Source organism: Rhinolophus sinicus, chromosome 3 (assembly GCF_057876585.1).
Source record: "Rhinolophus sinicus isolate RSI-liver-muscle chromosome 3, RSI-T2T, whole genome shotgun sequence".
Lineage (NCBI taxonomy): Eukaryota > Metazoa > Chordata > Mammalia > Chiroptera > Rhinolophidae > Rhinolophus > Rhinolophus sinicus.
The window spans coordinates 101,689,879-101,712,873 of NC_142503.1; the positions used below are offsets into that span (position 1 = coordinate 101,689,879).

Consider the following 22,995-nt stretch of genomic DNA (forward strand, 5'->3'; position numbering starts at 1 on the left):
ACAGGCCATGGTTTGGATTTTGTTTGAGGTACATGGGGGACATGGTTTGGACTCTGAGGAGAATGGGACTGAGTGTGAGCACAGAGTTGGACTACTTTTGTCCAAGTGAGACGTGCTGCTGACGGGCTAGCAGAAGGGTGGCAGTGGAGTTGTGAGAATCAGACAGACTGGAGATGTGATTCGGATGCGCAGTTGTCAGGATGTGGTAATGATTAGGTCAGCACCCGAGGGAAGAGGAAGGAGAGCGGCAAGGACGATGCCTGGCGGTCTTCGCAGTTTGGTTTTGTTTGTTTTGCTTGAGTCAGTGGGAAGTTTGGGGGCACAGCTGTGAATAGAAAGGGGTTGCCAGGTTTGAGGGGCCGATCAAGCACTGCTTTGAATTGGATGTGTGTGCAAGGACGACAGAACATTGGGAGACGCTGGGGGGGCGCTTTAATGTACTTCTCTCCTGGTGCTATGCGTTGTTTGTATGTTTCTGATTCAAATTGTTTGGGGAACTGGGCAGCCCCTCATCCATCCTTATCCCCTACTCTGCCTTGCATGTGGGCACCAGTACATATTTATGGTGGCATAGGTAGGAACGTGAACCTGCATTGGAGATGTGCTGTGCCAGGTGGGGTGGGGGTGCTCTGAAGGGAGAGTGGGTCTGAAGCCTTCTGTGGTGCGCTGCCTTCCTTAGTGGCGCGTGCCCTGCTGATAGAAATGACCAACAGTACCCCAAGTGCGACCTAATGTACCGCAACTTAGGTCATACTTGGGGTACATTAGAATCAGCTGGGATGCTGATTTTAAAAGGTAGGTAGATGGAAGGCAGTCTGTAGTTTCTCAGGTTGCCCAGGTGATGCTAATGAATGCTGAAACAGAAGTGCTGAGCTACTTCTGCCCAGACCCTGAGTTGGCATTTCTTTGGGGGCTTAATGGATTCTAACTCCTTACATGTTCTGTTCTTAACCTTTCAGTTCTCTTCTTGAACATCTCTTATTGTCTGCCTGCTTGCTTGCTTTCTTCCTGTCTCTCTTTCTTTCATTCAATCGTTTGTTCGTTCGTTTGTTTTTAACCAGTGGTATCAGAGACTTGAGCCCACATCTTTGCTACTTTAGGAGAAAATTGGGCTTTGTATTTGAAGGGAGTTTTTGGTCCTAGTTCATTGTTTTTTCCTCGTTCTATTTTGCAGTCCCATGAGCGTGTAAGCAAGAGGCTCCATCAGAGGTTCCAGGCCTGGGTAGATAAATGGACCAAGGAGCATGTGCCCCGTGAAATGGCAGCAGAGACCAGCAAGTGGCTCATGGGTGAGGGGCTGGAGGGCCTGGTGCCCTGTACCACCACCTGTGACACAGAGACCCTGCACTTTGTCAGCATTAACAAGTACCGTGTCAAGTACGGCACTGTGTTCAAAGCCCCGTAACTGCAGAGCCAGAGCACATAACTGGAGGGAGGTGTGTGTGGGGTGGGGGTGGGTTCATGGGCCCTCACATGCACTGAAGAAATGAGGAAGATGCCTTTCAAGCCTCACTGGGCCTCTCTGGGACATGGCCACCTGACCTGTATGTGGCTGGTGCAACCTGGCATCAAGTGGGCTATGTGTAAGAAACATGGGTACCTTACACGGCTGGAGCTGGAACTTTCCTCATGGGGTTTTGGGTAGTATCCTGCCCGAACGGGAAGGAAATCCATGCAAGCACAGAGACACTCAGCTTGCGTGCACACACCAGCAGAGCTAAGACTGGAGTTTCCTGGGGCCTGACCTTTGCTGAGGGAACCAGGTGCTGGTCATACCTTGACTGATGGGCGTGCATCGACAAACAGACTGGGGGAGGACTCAACACCTAGATGGGTGGTAACTGATGGTCACTACTCCTCTCCCCCCAAAAGGGGGAAAAAACTGGATTTGATTCTTTTCCTGGTCACTCACTCGAGCACATCTAGATTTGATACAGGACCTGCGGTTTGGCTTGAGAATTGATCATCTCGTGGATCTGATTCCTGGCGAATCCCTTGCCACCTTCCCTTTACTCTCTCCTCTGGTTTTCAGCCTCAACAAGTTCAAATCAGTCATCCTTTTTAGCTCCCGTGGAACTGTTTTGTACCTGCTTCTTTACTAGTCTACCTTAGTGCCATCCACCAGCCTCTCTCTCTCTCACACACACACACACTTTTAACTTCATTTTTTCTTTTTTTTTGTAAATAATGTACATACTGTCAATTTTTTATTAAAAGAAATATGCTTTGATGTGCTAGCATAACTGCTCTAGCTTCTTGTGTACCATAGTTCTATGTGGCTTCAGATTTAGTACCTATGAACAGATGTACAAGACATTTATTACACTTTTTACCAAAGGGAGTTACCGTTGTAGTACTTTTGTGTAAAACTTGTCTTCCCCCTTGCCCCAACTTTTTTTTTTTTTTTTTTTTTTTTTTGTAAATAAATAAAGCTTGGTTCTTACTTAAGGAATAAACTTGCAACCCAAGTCCCTTGTCCTCAGAGGAGAACTGTTGTGAAGCAGGGATTTGGTCTTAGTTCCTTATCCACGGTACCAACAGGATTTTGCTTTAAATAGTTAGCAGTCACTTGTATTTGTCTCAAGTCAAAATATCCCAAATTTTCATTCTTTTAGTACATGGTTTCCCCCCCACCCCTTATTTCAACTGTTTGGAAATACTTTATATTTGTGTAAGTTGTCCAGCTATATAGTTTGTATTTCTCTATATTTTTTCTTACCCTTATTGGAAATGGGGGTGAACAACTTAAATACCAAACCAGTATTTCAAAGAAGTGTGTATAAGGCGTGTGGTATAAATGGGGTTGGGAGGGAGCAGATTTGGTACATTTCATTAGCAAGTGAAAATGGAATATATATTTTTTTAATTACATAAATTTAAACTGGCAGACATGAGTGATTAGGATTTTTACGTGTGGTCAGCCTGGACTTCTGGATTTTCCTTTAGCAACCATGACCCTAGTCATAGTTGTAAGTAACCAAGTGTTGTGTGGTTTTTGCTTTTTAATTAAAAATCACCACCACTACCACTAAAACCCCACAAAGTTTTGGTTTCTGGACTTTCAAAATACATGGTAAACTAATGATTTTAGATTTTTTGTTTGTTTGTTTGTGTGTTGGAGGTGGGGTGGGGGGGAAGATGACACAAGAGACCGTGAACCCAGAAATGTAGAGTGGCACAAGAGCCTTTTGGGAGGAGAGTCTAGGGTGAAGCTGGGGCAATGTCTTAACTTTGGGATAGAGTGATACAGACTGATTGGGAAGGGGGAAATCTTCAGGTTTTCTCAGCAATAACTCACCTATTCCCCTCTGCTCACTCAAGAAAAAGATCATGTGGGGTGGCCAATTAGCTCAGTTGGTTAGAGCATGGTGCTAATACATAACACCAAGGTTGCCGGTTTGATCCCTGCATGGGCCACTGTGAGCTGCGCCCTCCTTTAAAAACTAAAAGATCATCTTGACTTGGATTACAGGGGAAACTGATGGGGCCCCAGCTGTTGCTGTCTCTGCACAGTTATGTCCAGAGCACCTGCTTGCAGGTCAGGATAGGGTTTCAGGGCCAGTTCAGGAGAAAATCCCAGTCTACTAGTGCAACTAAAAGGGGGGGGGGGGGGCTTCACCTACAACCAGGGTTTTCACAAGCAGCGTTTTTAACCCTCCTGCCTTCTGATGCCTGAGCTCCAAGCTCTGAACCCAGCCTGTATTATAGCAGGTTATCTTTATTTTAAATCATGTTTGATATTCTGTACTCAGTCACCTTTCCGTGTAATTTGCATTTGAAATGTTGTAAATTTGACTTGGTCAGTATTTTCATTAAAATATCAGGGCTAATGCTGTGTACATATTTTTCTTATTAATGGTTTTATAGATAACTCCCTGGTAATCAGAGGAGGGGGGAAAAAGCTGCCAGTGGACTACTAGGGTAATGTGAAAATTGAGGTGTTTCTGGCATTACGGTTTCTCTGAATTCGTCAGTCCTGTGGTGTGAAACATAGTATTCTATGAGGGTCTTCAGTGCTATGACTAATATGCACCGCAAGTTACAATCTTGCTAGAGTTTCTGGCGATGACTGACAGTCATTTATAAACAGTAGAGGAAGCAGCGGTTACTGGGGTTACTGGGCTTACTGGGGTGCTACCCTCCCTATTGAACACCCTGGAGCCCCAGTTCTTTCCACGTTAAGCAGACGAGGGTTTTTGAGACAGCCAGAGCCAGAGGTGGGGCTGGGACTGGAGGGCCAGAGGGTTGCTGCTTGCTACTGCTGAGGCTGCGTGATCTGCGTCTGTCGTGCCTCATTAGGTTCCCGGACAGAGTCAAACTTCCCATTTAGGGATTTGCCAGGTGGCCCGCCCACTAGCCCGGGCGAGATAGAAGAGAACCCCGGAAGCACTGCTTTCAGTTTTTAGCGCCCGGCTCAAAGTTCAGAGCTGCGGTGTTGCAAGAACAACGGCCCGCGCTGGAAGGCACCTCGGGACGCCGGAACCTTTGGTTCCAGCCGCGCTGGCAGCGCCCGGGGCTTCCCGAGAGGACGGCGCGTGGCGATGGCGGCAGTGGTGGCCCCCGCTCTGAAGCACTGGCGCACTACGCTGGAGCGGGTGGAGAAGTTCGTGTCGCCGCTCTATTTCACCGACTGTAACCTCCGCGGCAGGTGTGGCCCCTTCGTTCAGGGCGCTGGCCGGCGCGTCCGTGCGCCTCAGCCTTCCCTTTCCGGGGGATATCCAAACTGCGGCCACCCGAGCTGAGGGACAGTGCCCGCCCGCCGCGGACAGGCAGGAGCCAGGAGGAGGGGACGGGGAGGCAGTGCTGTGGGGCAGCCCTCTCGGCGGCGGGTCGAGGGAACGCGTCCCTCCCGCCGGCTGGTCGGTCCACGGGCAGAAAGCGGGCCTCGAGCGCGCGCCCACTGGTCCCTCCCGGCTAGGCTCTTCGGGGACAGCTGCCCGGTGTCCGCGCTCTCCAGCTTCCTGACGCCCGAGAGGCTTCCCTACCAGGAGGCAGTCCAGCAGGACTTCCGCCCCGCGCAGGTCGGCGACAGCTTCGGACCCACGTGGGTAACTCCCAGCGGGAGCGTGGGGCCAGCGGGCCAAAGGGAAGGCCCCCCTTCCTGGCTAGCTCACCACCTGGAGGGGCCACCCACACCTACATTGCCGACCCTCTGTCCTAGACAGCTACTTGGGGCAGACCAGCACCCTCTGCTAGGAACAGCTCCCTGGTCCCTCAGACCGTGAAAGAGTTCATTTCCCCCTTTTACCCAGTCGCTGGACACCCCATAAGAAAGGCACTCGGATGGATCACAGACCTCTGTCTCTTCTGCCTCTGTTCTTCACCATGCTGCACACCCCGTGGCTTCTTTCTTGTCGATCAAAATTGTATATCTTGTGATGCTACAGATACTTAGGGAAAGTCTCAAGCCCCTACTGACCCTTAATTCAAGGAAGTACTGTTTCAAAAGGGCGTAATCAACCCTGAGGTCCATCTCAGTGGCTCTCTTGCAGATGGTGGACCTGTTGGTTCCGGGTGGAGCTGACCATCCCGGAGGCATGGGTGGGTCAGGAAGTTCACCTTTGCTGGGAAAGTGATGGAGAAGGCCTGGTGTGGCATGATGGAGAACCTGTACAGGTAAGGAGCCTTGCCCTAAGGACAAGCCTGGCCACATTTTAGTTCTGGTCTCTGGAGAAGCCACAGCTGAGTGGTTCTCCCTACAGGGTGATCAGGACTGGGGAGGTTGCTGCTTGTGCCCCTGTTTTATTGGCCACTCTTATACTGGGAAGTTAAATGGATGGCTTATGGGTTGCAACGTAATTAGTGCTAAACCAACACTACCACTCCCTGGCCCCCTTCTCATTCTGGGCTGAAAGTAGTTCCTAATCAAGTATAATACAATAATAAGTATAGCAGAATCATTTATTAACCCTCTGCTAGATGCCAGGCACCAGATCAGTGGTTTTGCAGACCACATCACTGTTTAGTTTTTAGTGAACTAGTTTTTTTTATCTGTAATGTACACACATGGGGGAAATCTTTCAAACAGTTCTGGACAGTGTAAAGTAAAAATTAACTCCTCTTCCTCTGAAGTAATGGATCTCTCCCTACCATCCCATCCCAGTTCCCCAGATATAAAGACTGATTAAGTGTCTTGTTTATGCATCCAACCACATCACATCTAATCTTTATAATCCTATGTGGTGGGTCTTTATGCCCGTTCCCAGATTAACAAGCTGATGTAGATGGAGGTTATTTCACTCTTACACATAGAGTTTCTATAGGGATACTCTACATACAGAGTTTCCATTCCAGCTGGACTCTCAGTCTCAGGGTAGGACTGTTGTCCTTCCTGTATGGAAGGATGGCAAAGACCTGTCCCCTGCCTCCGTTGGCTCAGCAGGTGTCTCCTGAATGCCCTGTCTAGGCAGGGCCCTAGGCTAAGCACTGGGGATAAAGCAGGGAATGAGGCAGACCTGTCCCTGATTTCAAGAGTTTCCTTTTAGATACTTCCTCAGGAATACAGAGGCCACCAGAAGCCACACCCAGGTCTCCTGATGCCTGCCCAAGACCCTTCCCATAAGACCGGGGTCTTTTCTGCTGGTGCCATTTGGTGGTCATGACACTGGCTGCCATGAGGATTGGGGCACCCGCTACCAGGGGTCCCTGATTTATCAATCTTGGCCTTGCTAGGGGAGAGAAGGCAGAGCTGGGGACCAGGTGGAGGGGCCTGGCCTCCCTCAGTTTGTACTTCACCTGAACTGTCCAAAAACCTCAGGCCGGTCTCTGTCACTCCACTTCCACCAGGGTTTGACCAAAGAGGGAGAGAAGACCAGCTATGTCCTGACTGACAGGCTGGGGGCAGGAGACCCCCGGAGGTGAGTGAGTCCCTGTGCCCTGGTTGACCAGGGCTATGGGGGAGGGGACAACAGTGGGGGAGGAGGAGCTGAGGCCCAGAATGATCTTGGAAACACACCTGCCTCCAACACAGCCATCCTCAAATCTCATTTTGTTTTTTAAAAGCAGGTTGTTTTTTTCTGGCTATAAAAATAATGCTTGCTTTGTTACGGTAAACACAGAAAAGCACAAAGAAGTAAATACATCCCATTGTCCCACCACCTGGAGATGACCATTATTCTTATCTAGGCGTTCATCTCAGAATTCTTCCACGCATAGTTTGCACTAGTTGAGGTTGTATTTCTTTGATATTTTGCATCCTGATTTTTTTCATTCCGTTTTACAACACAAGCATTTTATGAGATCATTAAAAACTCTTTCTCAGACATACGATTGTATGTTATAATATTTGTTGAACACGGTGTGTCTGGTGCTTCTGGATGCTGGGACTGATGGTGAGTGGTGTGGTCCTCCACAGCCAGGGGCCTCACACACTTACGCAATTACAAACCTCTGAGGACTCAGAGACAATGCTGGGAGCTCAGTGTGAGAACGCGGTTCCAGACTTAGGAGAGGGGTGGGAGGAAGGTCAGGGATGGCTGCCCTAAGGAAGTCGTGTTTGCTCTCTGAACACCGAGCAGAACAGCACCACAGCCTGCCGTGCTGCTCCAAAGAATGGCCCACCCCGTGTTGGCTGATGGGTCTTTGCTCTGGGAGATCCAAACATGTTTTTAATATGCAGAGAGGGTTCTGAGACCAAGGCAGTGCTCTGTAAAGACAGCTTGGGGAACAAAAGTCTAAAGAGCAGCATGAGTCACACAGTTCCAGGCTGGGCTGCTTGCTCTTGCTGACTATGGCCAGGCTCTCACCATCACAGGGTGCGTGCAGCCTGGTGCTTGTACTGTGGCCCTGACGTACTGGGGGGGTCCTCTGGGTGGTGGGTCCTGGAGGTGAGTGGGGAGGGGTCATCTGGATGCCTCCTCAGACCTCCCCCCCCCAGGCCCCCAGAGGCCTCTGCCAGTCCCTTGGCCTGAGGCTGCCTCCCCACGTTTGTAGCCTGACCCTCTATGTGGAAGTAGCCTGCAATGGGCTCCTGGGGGCTGGCAAGGGCACCATGATCGCAGCCCCTGACCCAGGGAAGATGTTCCACGTGAGCCGGGCCGAGCTGGCCGTCTTCCGCCGGGACGTCCATAAGCTCCTGGTGGACCTGGAGCTGCTGCTGGGCATAGCCAAGGTACTTGACACCCCGCCCCACTTGGCCACTCTCTAGAGAACTTGAGGCCGGCAGTTTCTTGGGTTGGATAGTTGGGACTCTGGGAATCCCAAACAGGGAGAGTGTTTCTGCCTAGCCCGGTGCTGAGGATTTCTCTTAAAGGGGGGAGGAGGGAGACCAGCAGGGCAGAGGGCTGGAGGTAGGGCAGAGCTCTGCTGAGAACCCTTGGAGATGGGATTAAGGAGAGAACCCTGCTGCAGGGCCTCGGGGAGGACAGCCAGCGCAGCTTCCAGGCGCTGTACACAGCCAACCAGATCGTGAACGTGTGCGATCCTACCCAGCCCCAGACCTTCCCGATGGCCCAGGACCTGGCCTCCAGGTTCTTTGGCCAGCGTGGAGGTGAAAGCCAACATACCATCCATGCCACAGGGCACTGCCACATTGATACAGGTAGGGGGCAGCTGGCTGGGTTGGCTGAGGGGACAGAAATGCCCTGGGAGCGCTATGTGATTCTCAGCAAATTCTTGCCTCTCTTGGGCCTTGATTTTCTCCCATCTGTAAAATGGAGCAAGGGGTTTGGACCGTGGGCTTTGCTGGGTATGACTTCATTTATTCATTTCAACAAAATCTGATGCCTCCTGTGACCCCAGGCGAGGTGCTGGGTAGAATTATAGACTGATGATCACAAAATGGGCAGACAGTTAGTGCCATGACGGAGGGAAGTATCGGGGGGCTGGGGAGCCCAGAAGAGGCACTTAACCCAGCTGGGTTGGGGGGATTCAAGAGAGCTTTTCAGGAGGAAGTGACTGAACTGAGGGAGAATGAATAAGAATTTGAGAAGGTGCCCATGTCATCAGAGAGGAGTGATGTGGAAGTAATTGAGGTGGGGGTTCAAATGCCGGGGAGGTTTCCTAGGGAGGATCAGGGGTTCAGTTTTTAACCTGATGAGTTGGCAGTGTTTGTGAGGCTTATGGGAAGTCCACATTTTTAACAAGCTTCCCAAAGTATTGGATCTGATACAACTAAAGTTTCAGGACCAGAACAAGGGCTTCCTCTGATATGCCAAGGTAGGGGGTGGGGGGTGGGGCTCTGGCTGGTAAGGACTGAGGCATAGTGCTCCAGAGAGGCTGGAGAGCTTCACGCAGGAAGGCTGCCCAGCACGGTCCATCTTGGGGAGCTGTGCCCTCTGTTCTGAGATATCCATCAGTGTGTGTTAGAGAAAGAGTTGACCGAGGGTTAACCCGCTTCTCATAGGATCCTCTCTGGAGGTGTCTGAACCTCAGAGAGGCTATTCTAGGGTGTAGGGCCTCCATTTCCTGACCTGTAAAATTGACCTGATAGCCCTGGTGGCCTCCTTTCCCCAACCCTTCCTCCCACCTTGCAGAGGTGATTGAAGTGACAGCTCAGGAGGGGTGCCACAGGCTGCAAAAGGAAGGACCTGGGTGGGAGGAAAGCAAGGACAGCCCTCGAGGTCCAGGCTGGGCCTGGTCAGGGTAGGGCGGACGCGTGAGGCTGCAGACCCATGTGCAGCTGGGCCTTGCCGCTCCCTTCCACCCTCCGCCCCCTTCCCATCTAGCCTGGCTTTGGCCCTTCAAGGAGACTGTGCGGAAATGTGCCCGGAGTTGGGTGACAGCCGTGCGGCTCATGGAGCGGAACCCTGAGTTCATCTTTGCCTGCTCTCAGGTCAGAGGGACAGCCATGTGGGGCACCAGGAGCCCAGTAGGTCTAAAATGGAACTTCCGGGGGCTTCTCTGGCCTGAGGGGCAGGGCTCTTCCCACCCTCAGCTGCACACTGGGCCCCAGATACTCAGCCCTGGGTGGGGTCCTTGTCACTCCCTGTGCAGCTCCCTCCCCATCTGCCTCACAGGCGCAGCAGCTGGAGTGGGTGAAGACCCACTACCCTGGCCTGCACGCCCAGCTCCAGGAGTTCGCCTGCCGTGGGCAGTTCGTGCCTGTGGGGGGCACCTGGGTGGAGATGGTAAGTGGTCTGCATACCCTCAGCCTCGGGCCAGGGTCATGGGCTTCCTGCCTGGGCTTTGTGGCCTCCTGCAGGCCCTTCACAACCCTTCTGTGCAGTGCTCATTAGTCCCTGGAATTCTAAGGCGGAGGGAGGCCTCAAGCACTGTGACTGCAGGACCCAGCCCAGAAGCTCCCCCGGCCGCAGACAGGTGGACAGCTGGCTGCTGGCTCTAGCCCCGGGTCGGAGCCCTGGCTCATCCTGACGGGGTGTGCGGCCTGCGCTCCTGCCTGTCCCCATCTAGCGTGACTCGGCTGCCTCACTCTTCCCTCTGCTAGGATGGGAACCTGCCCAGTGGAGAAGCCATGGTGAGGCAGTTCCTCCAGGGCCAGAGCTTCTTCCTGCAGGAGTTTGGGAAGATATGTTCCGAGGTAGGCTAGGAGTTGCTGTGCCTACAGGCGCAGGGGGCTGGACCTGGACCTTGAATGAGGGCTGAGGCGGGGGCTGCTGCACCAACAGCCCTGGTTCCCACGTCCCAGGGCCCCTTCTCCCGCACAGTTCTGGCTGCCGGACACATTTGGCTACTCAGCTCAGCTCCCCCAGATCATGCGCGGCTGTGGCATCAGGCACTTCCTGACCCAGAAACTGAGCTGGAACTTGGTGAACTCCTTCCCGGTGAGCAGACCCCAGGAGGTCGCTTTAGAGTGGGCCTGAGCCCCACCTGGGCCATTCATCTCTTCCCAGGCTTATTCAGGGGTCCTGGACAGACCACCCACCCCCCACACAGAGAGGGCGTGCCTCCTGCATAGTCACACGGGCAGGGCAGGTCTGGAAGGCCCAAGCCCGCCTGGGCCCTGACGCTGGCCGCCCTCCTCTGCCTCTGTCTCCCTACCTGAAGCACCATACCTTTTTCTGGGAGGGGCTGGATGGCTCCCGTGTGCTGACCCACTTCCCACCCGGTGACTCATACGGAATGCAGGGCAGTGTGGAGGAGGTGAGAGGGTACCTAGTGGCTGAGATGGGGGTCTGGGGGGTGGGGAAGGCTGAAGAGGGCTGGGTGTCTTCTCCTAGGCTGACCCATGCTGACCTGACCTGCCCCTGCCTGTTCAGGTGCTGAAGACAGTGGCCAAAAACCGGGACAAAGGGAGGACCAACCACAGTGCCTTCCTCTTTGGCTTTGGGGATGGGGGCGGTGGCCCTACCCAGACCATGGTGGACCGCTTGAAGCGACTGTGCAATACAGATGGGCTGCCCAGGTCAGGCCTGGCCCACCTGCAGCCCTCACTGAGCTGCTCACAGCCCTGTCCAGAGCCCTTGGCTTGAGCCCTTCTTTCTGCTCAAACATGTGGCTCCACCCTCCACTGGGCCTGTCCTGCCCCAATCCTGGACCTCGGGCTCCTCCCACCTTCCACCTTGGGGGTGGTGGGGGGGGGAAGCTGAGAGTGGAAAGGGGCTTAAACTCACCAGAGAGAGCTCTCGTGGAGTGTCCAGAGCCGGCTCTGTGTGGACTGGGAGCGTTCTGGGGGCGGCTCCTTTCTTTGGGGGCTGCACCTCTTGTCCATTGTGGTGTGGAAGAACGGTAAGCCAGGCTTGTGGTCTCCCTCAGGGTGCAGCTGTCTTCTCCTGGGCGACTCTTCTCGGCGCTGGAAAGTGACTCGGGGCAGCTGTGCACCTGGGTTGGGGAGCTCTTCCTGGAGCTGCATAATGGCACCTACACCACCCACGCTCAGGTCAGAAGCTGGCAGCTCAGCTGAGCAGGGAGAGTGTGCTCTTGATCTGTAGAGGGTCAGTGAGGAAGCAGGAGACAGAGCCCTCCCAGACCTGGGGTGGAGGCTTATGTTCCAAGGAGGAGCTGAGGAGAGAAGTGCAAGAGCCTGCTGGGTCAGGAGCCTGGAGGAAGCTTGAGCTGAGGGAGGGAGGCTGCGTCACCCACAGGGGTCTTTATCCAGCAGGACTTGCAGAGCCATCGGGTTCTGAGCCAGGGAGGGCTTGGGCAGGTTCCTGGGATGCTTGAGCAGACAACACTGCCACTCGTCCCCCCACCCCTGCTGTCCTGGCTCAGATCAAGAAAGGGAACCGGGAGTGTGAGCGCATTCTGCACGACGTGGAGCTGCTCAGCAGTCTGGCCCTAGCCCGCAGTGTCCACTTCCTGTACCCGGCAGCCCAGCTGCAGGACCTCTGGAGGTCGGCCCTGCTCTGCCCCCCCCCCCCCCCCCGCGCCTGCCCTCACCCAGGCACCTGTGCGCTGCCCCTCCCAGCCCTCCTTCCTCCGCCCGCCTGCCTAGTCTTCCCTATCCCTGCACTTGGCTCCTCCAGGCTCCTGCTGCTGAACCAGTTCCATGATGTAGTGACGGGAAGTTGCATTCAGCTCGTAGCAGAGGAGGCCATGTCCCACTACGAAGGTTAGGCTGCCCTCTCCACACCCAGGACTGAGCCCAGTGTCCCGTATGGGACACTCAGGTCACCCCAGACCCACTGCCCACCCGTGACCAACCAGTCTTTCCTCAGACATCCGTTCCCATGGCAACACACTGCTCAGCACAGCAGCTGCAGCTCTATGTGCTGGGGAGCCAGGTCCTGAGGGTCTCCTCATTGTCAACACGCTGCCCTGGAACCGCACTGAAGTGCTGGCCCTGCCCAGGCCTGGTGGGGCCCACAGCCTAGGTATGAGCTGGAGAGAAGCTGCTATGCAGCAGGAGGGATGGAGGCCGGCCACACTCCCCAGGGCTCCCTGCCTGGGTGCCCCAGGCTGGAGAGTAGCACGATAGGAGGGGCATCTCCCCCCAGCCCTTCACCCCCCATGAGGCTGCGCTGATGCCCAGGCCTCGTCCCCAGCCCTGGTGACAGTGCCCAGCATGGGCTATGCTCCTGCGCCTGCCCCCAACTCACTGCAGCCCCTCCTGCCCCAGCAGCCTGTGTTTGTCCTGCAAGAGGTGAGTGCTGGCACATCCGGGTGGGGCGGGGGCTGTCCTGGGCCCTCCTCAACATGTGCTTCTGAGCCCCCTAGTGTGGAGCACGTGGGGAGGCAGGGCTGCGGCTGGGGTGGGGGGCTATTGTTTGTGGGAAGCCCCTGCCACTCAACTTCAAGGCCCCCTCCTGCCAAGACTGATGGTTCTGTGACTCTGGACAATGGCATCATCCGGGTGAGGTTGGAGCCGACCGGCCGCCTGACATCCCTGCTGCTGGTGGCCTCTGGCAGGTACCAACCCCTCACTGCCCTCTCTCCTTGTCTGGCAGGTGGATCCTAGACCCAGTTCCGTTCCCTGCCCCAGCACTGCCCACAGCAGCTCACCAGTGGCTCTGGGTTGGGACCCACTCATGGAGCAGGGCAGGCAGGGCTGGGAGACCCATCCCCCTGGGCCTAGTCACCCTGTCCCCACTCTAGGTCAAGCAGCTGGAGAAACCACAAGCATACAGATGTAAAGGACCAAACGTCATTTCCTTCCAGGGAGGCCATTGCTGAGGGTGCCTTGGGGAACCAGTTTGTGCTGTTTGATGATGTCCCCCTCTACTGGGACGCGTGGGACGTCATGGACTACCACCTGGAGACACGGTGCTGCAGGCAGGGTGGAGGGGGTGGGGGAGGGGTATACAGGCCTATGGCTCCGCCTACCCATCAGCAGGCCCGGCCTCAGTGCCTCCCACCCCTACCCCACAGGAAGCCAGTGCTGGGCCAGGCAGGGACCCTGGCAGTGGGCACTGAGGGCGGTGTGCGGGGCAGTGCCTGCTTCCAGCTGCAGATCAGCCCCAACAGTAGGCTGAGCCAGGAGGTCGTCCTGGACATGGGCTGCCCCTATGTCTGCTTCCGCACTGAGGTAGCAGGCGCGGGCTGTGGCTGTCCTCCCCAGCTGTGTCTGCCCTCCCTCACCCCTTCCCTCCACTCCAGGTGCACTGGCACGAGGCCCACAAGTTCCTGAAGGTGGAGTTCCCTGCTCGTGTGCGGAGCCCCCAGGCCACCTATGAGGTCCAGTTCGGACACCTGCAGCGGCCCACCCACTATAACACGTCTTGGGACTGGGCGCGATACGAGGTGTGACGGGCTGGGGAGAGCCTGGCTGTGTGGGGTGAGGAGGATGCGCGCGCAGCTGCCTAACGTGCGCTGAGTACTTCCTGTGTAGCTGGCTGCTTGTGCCACTGTGTAGTTGGATACTAGGCCTCTGGTGGTTGAGAGCCGGAATCAGTCCTGGGCTCCCAGACCGTGCGCTCACTCGAATGACGGGAGGAGGCGCGGCCCCTAAGTACGCCTGGCGTCTGCCCTGCAGGTGTGGGCGCACCGCTGGATAGATCTGTCAGAGCACGGCTTCGGGCTGGCCCTGCTCAACGACTGCAAGTACGGAGTGTCAGTGCGCGGCAGCGTCCTCAGCCTGTCGCTGTGAGTGCGGTGCCCCCGCCAGGCCTGGGGGCCGGGTGGGACCGCGGGTCTTCTGGCCAGAATTGCAGCCCAGCCCATCCCCCTCCCCCCAGCTTGCGGGCGTCCAAGGCCCCCGACGCCACTGCTGACATGGGGCGCCACGAGTTCACCTATGCGCTGATGCCGCACGAGGGTGAGTGTGCCACCGCGCTCCTTCTCTGAGCCTCGCTTTGTCCAGTTGTCGGTGGGGAAAACGGCCCCTCGCCCCGACCCCCATTTCCACCATGTATCCCTTTCCGGCCCGCGCCTAGGCTCCTTCCAGGACGCTGGCGTTATTCGCGCTGCCTACAGCCTCAATTTCCCACTGTTGGCGCTGCCGGCCCCGGGCCCGGCGCCTGCCGCGGCCTGGAGTGCCTTCTCGGTGTCCTCGCCAGCGGTCGTGCTGGAGACCGTCAAGCAGGCAAGGGGCAGGGTGGGGCGGGGCCGGACCTGAGCTGGGTGCGCCCGGGCCCCACCTGCCGCCCACCGCCCACCTCCCACCTCCCTCCGCAGGCTGAGACTAGTCCCCAGGGTCGCACGCTGGTCCTCAGGCTGTACGAGGCCCATGGCAGCCACGTGGACTGCTGGCTGCACACATCGCTGCCGGTTCAAGAGGCCGTCCTGTGAGTGGGGTGCGGGGTGGGAGTGGGTGTCCTGCCCTCGCAGGGCCCTCATGGTCCCTCTTGTTCTCCAGCTGCGACCTCCTGGAACAGCGTGACCCTGCTGGCCACTTGCCCCTTCGGGAGGCCCGCCTGAAGCTCACCTTTTCTCCCTTCCAAGTGCGATCCCTGTTGCTAACACTGCAGCCCCCACTGAACTGAGTCCCTGAGGGTGGGGTTTGTTTGTGGAAGGCTCTGGGGGCTCCTCCTTTTTGCCTCCCCAGTCTGAAGCAAGGACGAGTTGTCTCTGGAACAATAAATCCTTGCCTTTAGGAACCCTGCTGGTGGCCCTTGCTCTCTCCCCTTAGGGCCCATCCTCAGGCTTTCCCCCGGGCATTGGGGGACAGGGACAAAGTCTGAGGTGATCTGTGTGCAGGGGCTGGGTTGCAGTCCCATGAGAGAGTGGGGATATCAGTGACCCCAAATTGACTAAACATGAGATAAGAAGCCCCTGAATAGGCAGAGGGCCTGCGGTTGCTGGGCTCTGCCTGGCCCCTACCAGCAGGGGAACTCTGCCTAGTCCAGGGCAGCTGCAGGCCCGGGAGCCCTGGGCTGCCTGGGGCGAGGGTCTCTGTACCCTGAGGGGTTGTCCCTGTAGAGGCAGACTGTCCTCTGAGAGCCAGGGCCTTACCGACCAGGAGGGGGCTCAGTTTGCCTTGCTGAGGAGGTGGACCCCATCCTCAGGGCCAGGCAATAGGCCCTCCTAACTTGGCCATCCCAGACTTCTGCAGCCAACCCAAGAAGTTCCAAGTTTATTAACTTATTTTTTTAAAAAATACAGCATTTTTCACATGGGTTTAAAAATGGGGGAGGTGGGATACAGTGGAAAACATCGCAGTTGTGTAGGGAACAGCCACAGGGCCACGGGCACCCAGCCCCCTTCAGCCATCACCTGCTCCTAGGGAGGCACAGGCGGAGACCCAGGGCCAGGCAGCGGGAAGGAGGGTGCAAGCTGGGAGAGCCTCCTGCTAAGGCGACACGGTGCCCTCGGGCTCCAGAGACATGGTGTCAGCCTTGATGCTTTGGGGTTTGTGGCAGGCTGGGGGGGAGGACAGGTGAGGTGGCAGCTCAGCCCCCAGGCCTTGACAGCCCCCCTCCCTCCTTTGTCCACACCGAATTCCCTGGAGAACCCCTGTGGGTGGTGCCTCTCTGTCCCCAAAGGAGGGTGCTGAGGAAGGCCCACCTGATGTTGCCTGTTGCCCCCTCCTCTTCCCTTTCTCAGCAACTGGGGGGACTTCTGGGCCCTGCTGGAGGCTCGTCCCCTCGGGCTGCTGGGCTGTAGTTTGCTCAGGATGTCCTCTCCGTGCCCTTCGTGTCCTGGAAGGGGCCTTGCTTGGAGGTGGAGGGTCCTGGGTGGGAGAGACACAGGTTCCTGAGGGGCTCAGAGAGAGCAGTTCAGAGGTGGGTTAGGACCCCCCACTGCCCCCCATTGTCAACAGAAGCCAGCTGCCCAAAAGGCTGGTGTGGGAGGTCGGCCAGGGCAGGGGAGAGTGCAGGGAGGCGTTGGCAGTGGGAGCTACCTCCATTCTGTCCTCAGGATCCCGCGATGCTCCCTTGGGTTTCTTCTTGCGGGACTTGCCCCCTGCACAATACTGACGCTGGGGTTGCACGTCCTGTCGCCTTGGGCCCTTTCTCCAGATTCCCACCCTCCCACTCCGGGGTAACTCCCAGGGGTGGCGTGGGGACCAGGGACTGCTGTAGCCTTTGCAGGCAACTCGTCCTTTCTGCTCTCTTAGCTCCCTAGAGTAGGAGTAGCTCACCTTTGGGTGCCAGAGGTCCAGGATCCCCCTAAAGTGGGACAGGGAGAATTCAGGGGTCAGCCTGATTGGCACGGGCGCTGTTTTTCCTTGGAGAGGCAGGACTCACTGATCCTTCCATATCCGTGTACCTCCTCCCCTTGGAAGCCTCTGATCCCCCCCACTCCCTGCCGGGTTAGAACCAGCATCAAAGCCACCCTGCCTTGGGCTGCTTCACTAGCTGGGACCCTGGGACTCAGAGAATGGGAGGGGGATACCACAGGGAAGGCTTAGCCTCTCAGGGACAGTGACCCTTGGGGACCTAGACAGAGACCCCAGCTCCTGCCATGCTGTGACCCCAGGTCTCTCCACCATACCCGCCTCCTTGGGGGTCTCTGTCTGCCTATGTGAACATTAGGGCCCAAACCTGGAACCAGATGGTACGGCCGTGCCGGTCCCGAAGGGAGCTCATGCCCGCCATGCCATAGCACTGCAGCCAGGCTCGAAAGGCCGCGAAGTCCTCCTCCCCACTCTCCTGACCATAGCCCTTGCCCCCTGTGGACAGACGAGCCAGGCAGAGGTCAGAGGTCAGACTCAGGCGGACGCAGGAGGGGGAGCCTGATGACTGAGCAGGGGCCAAGGCTCCCTTCTTTTTTTTTTTTTTTTAAAGTGGTGAAAGAGTAGTTTATTAGAAAAGACAGTACACTCCAAAGGAACAGGAGCAGACCTGAGCAGTAGAGAATGGCTCAAAGGATCATTATTAAAAGAAAAAGTACACTCCAAAGGGTTTGGAGCAGGCCCCGAGCAAAGGCAAGGCTCCCTTCTCCAGCTGTGTGGCCTCAGCCTGGTGTCTTCCCCACTCTGGGCCATGGCTTGCCCATCCTAGAGGAGGGTTAAGAATCCTGCCCCGCTTGCCTGTGAGCAGCTTGGAGGACATAGACACCTGATGAGGAGGAGGCCTAGTCCACTTAGCAACAACTGGGTCTACAAACTTCCATTTCCCAGGCAGGGAACCGGGCCCAGAGGGGCACAGCAGCTGTCCCGGGGTTACAGTATTCCAAAGCAGAGGTAGTTGGGCGTCTCTGCCTCCCGGGACTCACCCAGCTGGACCACTTCCTTGGGCACTGAGTGGCACAGCTCCAGCAGGTCCGGGTTCTGCAGCTTGGCCCTGATCTTCTGGCTCAGGGTCAGCTCCGGGCTCTGGAGAAGCGGCAGGGGCGGGGCCTGGCTGTCAGCATGAGGCAGCTGGCCAACGCCAGGGAGCAGACCATCTCTGAGCTTGGTGGGACTTATCCTCAGCCCCAACCCATTCGCACACATTGTAGAGAAGGGGAAACTGAGGCCTGAAGCCCAGAAAGGACCTACATGAGCCACACTGGAGACACCTGGCCCAGCCCACCTGCAGCCCTCACTAACACGTGTGCGCCAGCCTCGCTACGTGCTCACCGGCTTGTGCTGCTGCAGGGCCTCCAGAACCGTGCGGGCCTTCTCGAAGGGGGGTATCCTCAGCCTGAGTGGGTGGAGGGGGGCCATGCTAAGCAGTGGGGAATGCAGGGCACACCAGCCCACCCCAGGCCTCCCTCGTGCCCGTGGCCTGCCTGCTGACCGGTACAGAATCTCTGCCCGCAGGTAGTTGCCAATGCCATTGAAGAACCTCTGGTCCAAGAGAGCCTCGCAGATGGGCCGGTCAAAGGCCTTGTCCGCTAGGTTTCGTAACACATTCTCCCTGGTGGGACACAGCCTGGGCACGTGAGACCCATTCTGCTCCCATTCCCCACCTCGCCATGGGATGGGAAGAGGAGCTGGGGGAACCTGTTCCTGAGTGCCAGGGGAAGGAAATTGGGAGTCCCAGTTCCCCTTCCCCCAGCCTCTGTGCTGTTTTGACAGTGGGAACCTCAGTTTTCCTATCTGTTAAATGGGAACAACATAGGATTTTAATTCATTATGAAAGGTAAAACATACCAAGCAAAAGCTACAAGTTCAAGAGAACACACGTGAGTCTGTATCTGTTGTGTGTATATCACCAGAGTGCCTCAGGCTCCAGACATTTTTGAAAGCAAGGTAATCACAGGACCTCAGGCGTGCCTGTGGTCTGGAGCTCCCTTTCTAGAACTTCTGGTTAGTTAGAGATGGGGAATTAACATTGGTGGCGTCAATTCTTCTCAAGATCTGCAGATTCCAAGGAGGCTGGTACTAGCTCTGTGCAGCAGGTTGTGTGCGGGGGGGGGGGGGGGGGGGGGCAACCCTGGCAAGCGAGGACCCCAGCAGCCCCCACCCCACCTTCAAGGGTCATGGGTCTCTCTTCACTGTGTCATGACAAGATTGACTCAGTGATGGACCTGAAGAGCATCTGAAATAGGGGGCCCAAAGACAGAGTATTGGGGGGAAAGGAAGAGTGGAAGGTTAGCCTGGGTGGCCAGCTCCCTGAGGGGAGATCCCTATAGACTCCCAGCTGTAGGACCGAGGAAACAACTGAAATGCTCGCCATGCATAAGCAACTTCAGAGCCAGTTGGCCAAGCTACATTGTGGCCTGACAGGAGGAGAATCCAGGACCACAGATGTCTCCCTGGGGCTTCACTTGGGGTCACGCCTGGGAAGGTCAGGTGGCTTCTGTGGCACCAGAGACACCCTGAGCCACTCCTCGGGGCCCATGAAGGTAAGCTGCTCCGAGTAAAGGAGGACCTGCCAGATCTCCAGTTTGAATACTTTTCCTCCAGAGCATTGCAGGGCTGGCTCTCAGCCAGGCCTCAGCTCAAATATCACCTCCTAGTGTGGCCTTTCCTAATGCCCCCACCTCCTGGGCCAAAACTCAATTCTTTCCCTCTTAGATTTTTCCTTCAGGCATGTGTCTATTTGAATTTATCTAGTTTGTTTCCTTGTTTCCCCTGCCCTGCGTGAACATGGGCTCTATGAGAGCAAGGAACACATCCGGCCTCATCACTGCTGTACCCCGTCACCTAGAATAGGGCCTGGCATGAAGCAGAGACACACGTTTCCTCTTCAGAGGAAGGGAAGTGGCTGACACTGCCATCTTATGTGACTGTATCACATCCCAGGTAGGGCTGTTAACCCCTCCCGCGGGCAGGAGACAGTCACAGAGACGGTGAGAGACAGACCAGTGGGCAGGCAGAATGTGGGAGACCACAAAAGCTGACTCAGAAACCATGTCATTAGGCAGTCCCCTCCCCACCACCTTGAAACCCTTCCTTCCTGCTCAGCCTCCCTTCGCCAGGTGACAGCCCTCCACCTTTCTTCTTAGCCCCTGAGGGCCCAGGAAGCAGTGTGAGGGGCCTCGGCATGCCTACCCACCCACCTCTTGCCCCCACCTCCTACCACATCAGTTTTGGGGTTTCACACCCATTAGCTCAGGGAGCTGTCCCCAGGGAAGGACACTGCCTTGGTCTTAGAGGAGGGGACTGAGGCTCAGAAGGGGCTGGGACTTGCCCCTCATGGGCCTACCAGGCACTGACAGAGCCAGGCCCAGAGCCCAGAGCTGGGCATCACACCAGCTGCTGGTCCCACCTGAACTGCTCGTACTCTCGCAAGACACAGGGCCCGCGGCCTGGCTGCCACTCGCCCCCGATGTCCCAGCGGCCGAAGCGGCGGATGTCCACGAAGCAGAGGGCGAGCCGGGGCGGGGGTGGAGCTGTGTAAAAGCGCAGGTGAGCGTGGGCGGGCAGCGCATCGCCCGGCGCCAGCTGGAAGGAGCCGGACATGCCGAAGCGGAAGACGAGGGCCAGTGGCTCCCGTGAGGGCTGGGCCCCCGGCAGGGGGCTCAGTGTCAGGCGCAGCTCCTTGCCTCGGGCTGACGCTGAGATGTGGTAGGCGCTGCTCTCAAAGGGCACCTCAGGGTTGCGGCTGATGGGTGACTTCTCCACACACCCGCCGAACACCAGCCCTCTGCATGCCTCGTTCACAAAGCGGCTGGCCAGGTGCAGCTCGGGGCCCTCGGGCATTCTGTGCGAGAGGAGGACAGCAAATTGGGCCAGGTGTGCACCTTGTGAGGTAGGAATTTACCGAGACGGAGCCTGAGGATCAGAGGGGATCAGGACAGCTGGGGCAGGCAGGAAAGTTTGCTGGCCTGGCCACAGCTCTCGGCCCCCACTTGAAAATGCTGGGACAGCCCAGGCCACTGCGGGAGTGCAGGCTGGGAAAGGGTGACTGCCTTGCTCGTTAACACCTTCCTCAGCCTTCCAGGAACGTTGCTACCTTTAGAATAAAGTCCAGATCCTTCCCGGGCCCACACTGTCATGTCATTTCGTCCCAGGCTCCCCCTCACTTGCTCCTAGCACACTGCCCCTGCTAGCCCCTCAGTCTTGGAGCACTTGAGCTGCCCTCCCTGAACACTCTTCTGAGGTAGCATCTGCACTCCCCCAGACTCACGTTCTTTCCCTCCTGGCACTCCCAAATCCCAAATCGTCTTATTGTCGTCTGCCTCCACGTCTACTCCCATCCCAGTGGAAGCTCAGCTTGCTCATCACCCCATGGCTCAGAACCGACCTCAACTGTTGCCACACCACTGAAGGAATGAGCCGGGCCCGCCTGGGAGGAGGGAGCCGGGAAAACTAACGCTCAGGGTGTCAGTTGGCAGTGAGGCCGAGTTAAAACCCAAGCGAGGTCAGGAGGAGGGGATGCAGGTGTCTCCAGGTGCATCTGCGCAGGAGCAAGGTACCCGCGGCTGCAAGGAGGGCAGGGGAGCCGGGAAGGTCTTTAGGAGCCCCAGGCCAAGGTCTAGGGTGGAACAGGAACGCCCAGGTCAGCGCCAAGGTCGGAAAAGAACCGACTCCACCTCCTCTCCCTGCCCCTGCGCACCCGCTTCCCTTTCCCCTCCTCCTCGACGCGGCGGAATCGAAGGTCGGGCAGAGGGGGAGTTTGGCCGATACAGACTCCTTTCCTCTCCCCCACTTCCGCGCCGCCGGGGACCAGGCACCCGAAAGGATTCTGTGGGGACAGAGCCCCAGAAAGCAGTTTACAGGCTCTCGGCCTCACGTGGAGGAGTGCTGGCTCCGGTAGTAGATGGCCGTCAGCTGTGGCTGATTGGCCGTCAGCTGTAGCCAGTTGGCCAATTAGCCGCTGATATAACTGCTGCGGCTACGGAGGAGAGAGGAGAAGAGGAAAGAGAGAAAAGATGGGGGCTAGCAAGAAGATGGCGCTGGGCTGGCAAGTGTGGATGGCGGTTTGCGGACAGTGCGGATCCAGCCTCCAGTGAGAGTATAGTGCCGCCAGAGAGAATATAGTGGTATGGCTCCCCTACCTATGGCTCCGTGGGTGTTCCTTTTTGGCCTCACCATATCCTGCGTTCTTATGGGGGGAGCGGGAGCAGAGACCCCGCAGGCCGCCCCGCACGACAGATTCGCTCGCAGGGAAAAGGGCGGTCCAGCTTCCTAAGTCCGCGAGGGGCGAGCGCTCTGTGGCCGGCTTCCCCAGCCCTCGTAACGCGCCCTGCTGCCTGTCCTCGGCACACCCTGGCTCCCTTCTTCCCCAAGGCCCCCAGATCCCATCCTCCTCAGCACTGCCGCACACCCCCCAGGTGCGTCCCCCGCCCCCGGGGCACCTACTCCACACGCGGCTCCCCGCCAACCTGCAGCCACTAAAGGGTTAATGTCGCCGGCGGAGCCGCGCCAAAGAGCACGCCGGGAGCTGCGGTCGCTGCTCCAGCGTCTGCTGGGAAGTGTAGTTCCTCCGGCAGGGGGGCAGAGGCCTTCGGGGTGGGGTTCCCAAGCTCGGGGTTCAGGCGTGTGAGAAAGCCTTTGGCTAGGAGGTGGCGCCGGCGGGATCTGGGGTCAGGTCCGAGGTCCCGCGTCGCGGATGTCTATGGCTGCGGAAGTCACCAGGCTAGTGACAGGGTCGGCACTCCCAGCAGAAACAGCAGCTACTGTCTGTTTCTACTGTCAGAGGCGCCTGCAGAAGTGCGCAGGGAACGGCAGGTGGGTGACAGATGCAGGCCCTGGGGACCTGGTGGTGGCCCTTAGTATCAACGCACAGTCAGACATGGCATATAAACAGAAACATCATCACCACCTGCGGGTGGGAAGCGCAGCCAAGCAACAAAAAACAGGGGCCCAGAGGTAGAACCCACATCAGATGGTTTTGTGGGGGATGGTCTGTCTGCGGTTGTACATAGGCTGAGACCTGAGAAGGAGCCAGCAGAGTGGGGATAAGA

The 22,995-nt window shown here is 57.1% G+C and overlaps 3 protein-coding genes across 19 annotated transcripts in view; 2 read left to right on the plus strand and 1 right to left on the minus strand.

Annotated features, from left to right (window-relative positions):
• The window catches only part of SIN3A (SIN3 transcription regulator family member A), a 63,901-nt gene extending 60,811 nt beyond the window's left edge, over positions 1-3,090 (plus strand). For all 4 annotated transcript variants that reach the window (XM_019750986.3, XM_088796814.1, XM_074328298.2 and 1 more), the window contains exon 21: positions 1,175-3,090. In XM_019750986.3, coding sequence (XP_019606545.1) covers positions 1,175-1,405 — 231 coding nt within the window. In that variant the 3' untranslated portion in view covers positions 1,406-3,090. The remainder of the gene's footprint in view (positions 1-1,174) is intronic.
• A 1,314-nt stretch (positions 3,091-4,404) lies between these two features.
• On the plus strand, positions 4,405-15,371 carry MAN2C1 (mannosidase alpha class 2C member 1). Of its 4 annotated transcripts, none has more exons than XM_019751009.3 (26): positions 4,405-4,648; positions 4,919-5,044; positions 5,493-5,616; positions 6,787-6,857; positions 7,933-8,110; positions 8,350-8,539; positions 9,666-9,772; positions 9,957-10,067; positions 10,385-10,477; positions 10,605-10,721; positions 10,945-11,040; positions 11,157-11,302; positions 11,653-11,776; positions 12,109-12,230; positions 12,363-12,448; positions 12,555-12,710; positions 12,869-12,983; positions 13,114-13,245; positions 13,495-13,599; positions 13,705-13,861; positions 13,933-14,076; positions 14,309-14,418; positions 14,511-14,590; positions 14,709-14,857; positions 14,950-15,059; positions 15,131-15,371. In XM_019751009.3, exons 1-26 carry the CDS (start codon positions 4,542-4,544, stop codon positions 15,255-15,257), a joined length of 3,183 nt encoding a protein of 1,060 aa, XP_019606568.2. In that variant the 5' UTR covers positions 4,405-4,541; the 3' UTR covers positions 15,258-15,371. The 4 variants fall into 4 exon arrangements, with proteins under 4 accessions (XP_019606568.2, XP_074184400.1, XP_019606567.2 ...); XM_019751008.3 differs by having other exon boundaries at positions 4,407-4,648; positions 12,882-12,979; positions 13,151-13,245; XM_074328299.2 differs by lacking the exon at positions 4,919-5,044 and having other exon boundaries at positions 4,406-4,648; positions 12,882-12,979; positions 13,151-13,245.
• Positions 15,372-15,834: 463 nt separating this feature from the next.
• Positions 15,835-22,848, minus strand: NEIL1 (nei like DNA glycosylase 1). Of its 11 annotated transcripts, XM_074328304.2 has the most exons (11): positions 22,087-22,222; positions 20,632-20,789; positions 20,355-20,478; positions 18,438-18,557; positions 18,278-18,341; positions 17,932-18,031; positions 17,259-17,386; positions 16,856-16,883; positions 16,616-16,677; positions 16,279-16,444; positions 15,835-16,134 (listed from the first exon to the last, which is right to left on the minus strand). In XM_074328304.2, the coding sequence occupies exons 2-11, from the start codon at positions 20,786-20,788 to the stop codon at positions 16,064-16,066; spliced, it is 1,020 nt and encodes a 339-aa protein (XP_074184405.1). In that variant the 5' UTR covers position 20,789; positions 22,087-22,222; the 3' UTR covers positions 15,835-16,063. The 11 variants fall into 11 exon arrangements, with proteins under 11 accessions (XP_074184405.1, XP_019606529.2, XP_019606528.2 ...); XM_019750970.3 differs by lacking the exon at positions 22,087-22,222 and adding an exon at positions 22,414-22,848 and having other exon boundaries at positions 20,355-20,789; XM_019750969.3 differs by lacking the exon at positions 22,087-22,222 and adding an exon at positions 22,391-22,848 and having other exon boundaries at positions 20,355-20,789.
• Positions 22,849-22,995: the final 147 nt, after the last annotated feature.

Coding starts and splice junctions, on each gene's coding strand:
- MAN2C1 (XM_019751009.3), top strand. CDS start 4,542: ATGGCGGCAGTGGTGGCCCCCGCTCTGAAGCACTGGCGCACTACGCTG. Junction 10,722..10,944: donor ACTTGGTGAACTCCTTCCCG/GTGAGCAGACCC, acceptor CCCTACCTGAAG/CACCATACCTTTTTCTGGGA. Junction 15,060..15,130: donor CCGGTTCAAGAGGCCGTCCT/GTGAGTGGGGTG, acceptor CTTGTTCTCCAG/CTGCGACCTCCTGGAACAGC.
- NEIL1 (XM_019750970.3), bottom strand. CDS start 20,788: ATGCCCGAGGGCCCCGAGCTGCACCTGGCCAGCCGCTTTGTGAACGAG. Junction 16,678..16,855: donor TGGACCTCTGGCACCCAAAG/GTGAGCTACTCC, acceptor AGTATTGTGCAG/GGGGCAAGTCCCGCAAGAAG. Junction 16,445..16,615: donor ATCCTGAGGACAGAATGGAG/GTAGCTCCCACT, acceptor TCTCCCACCCAG/GACCCTCCACCTCCAAGCAA.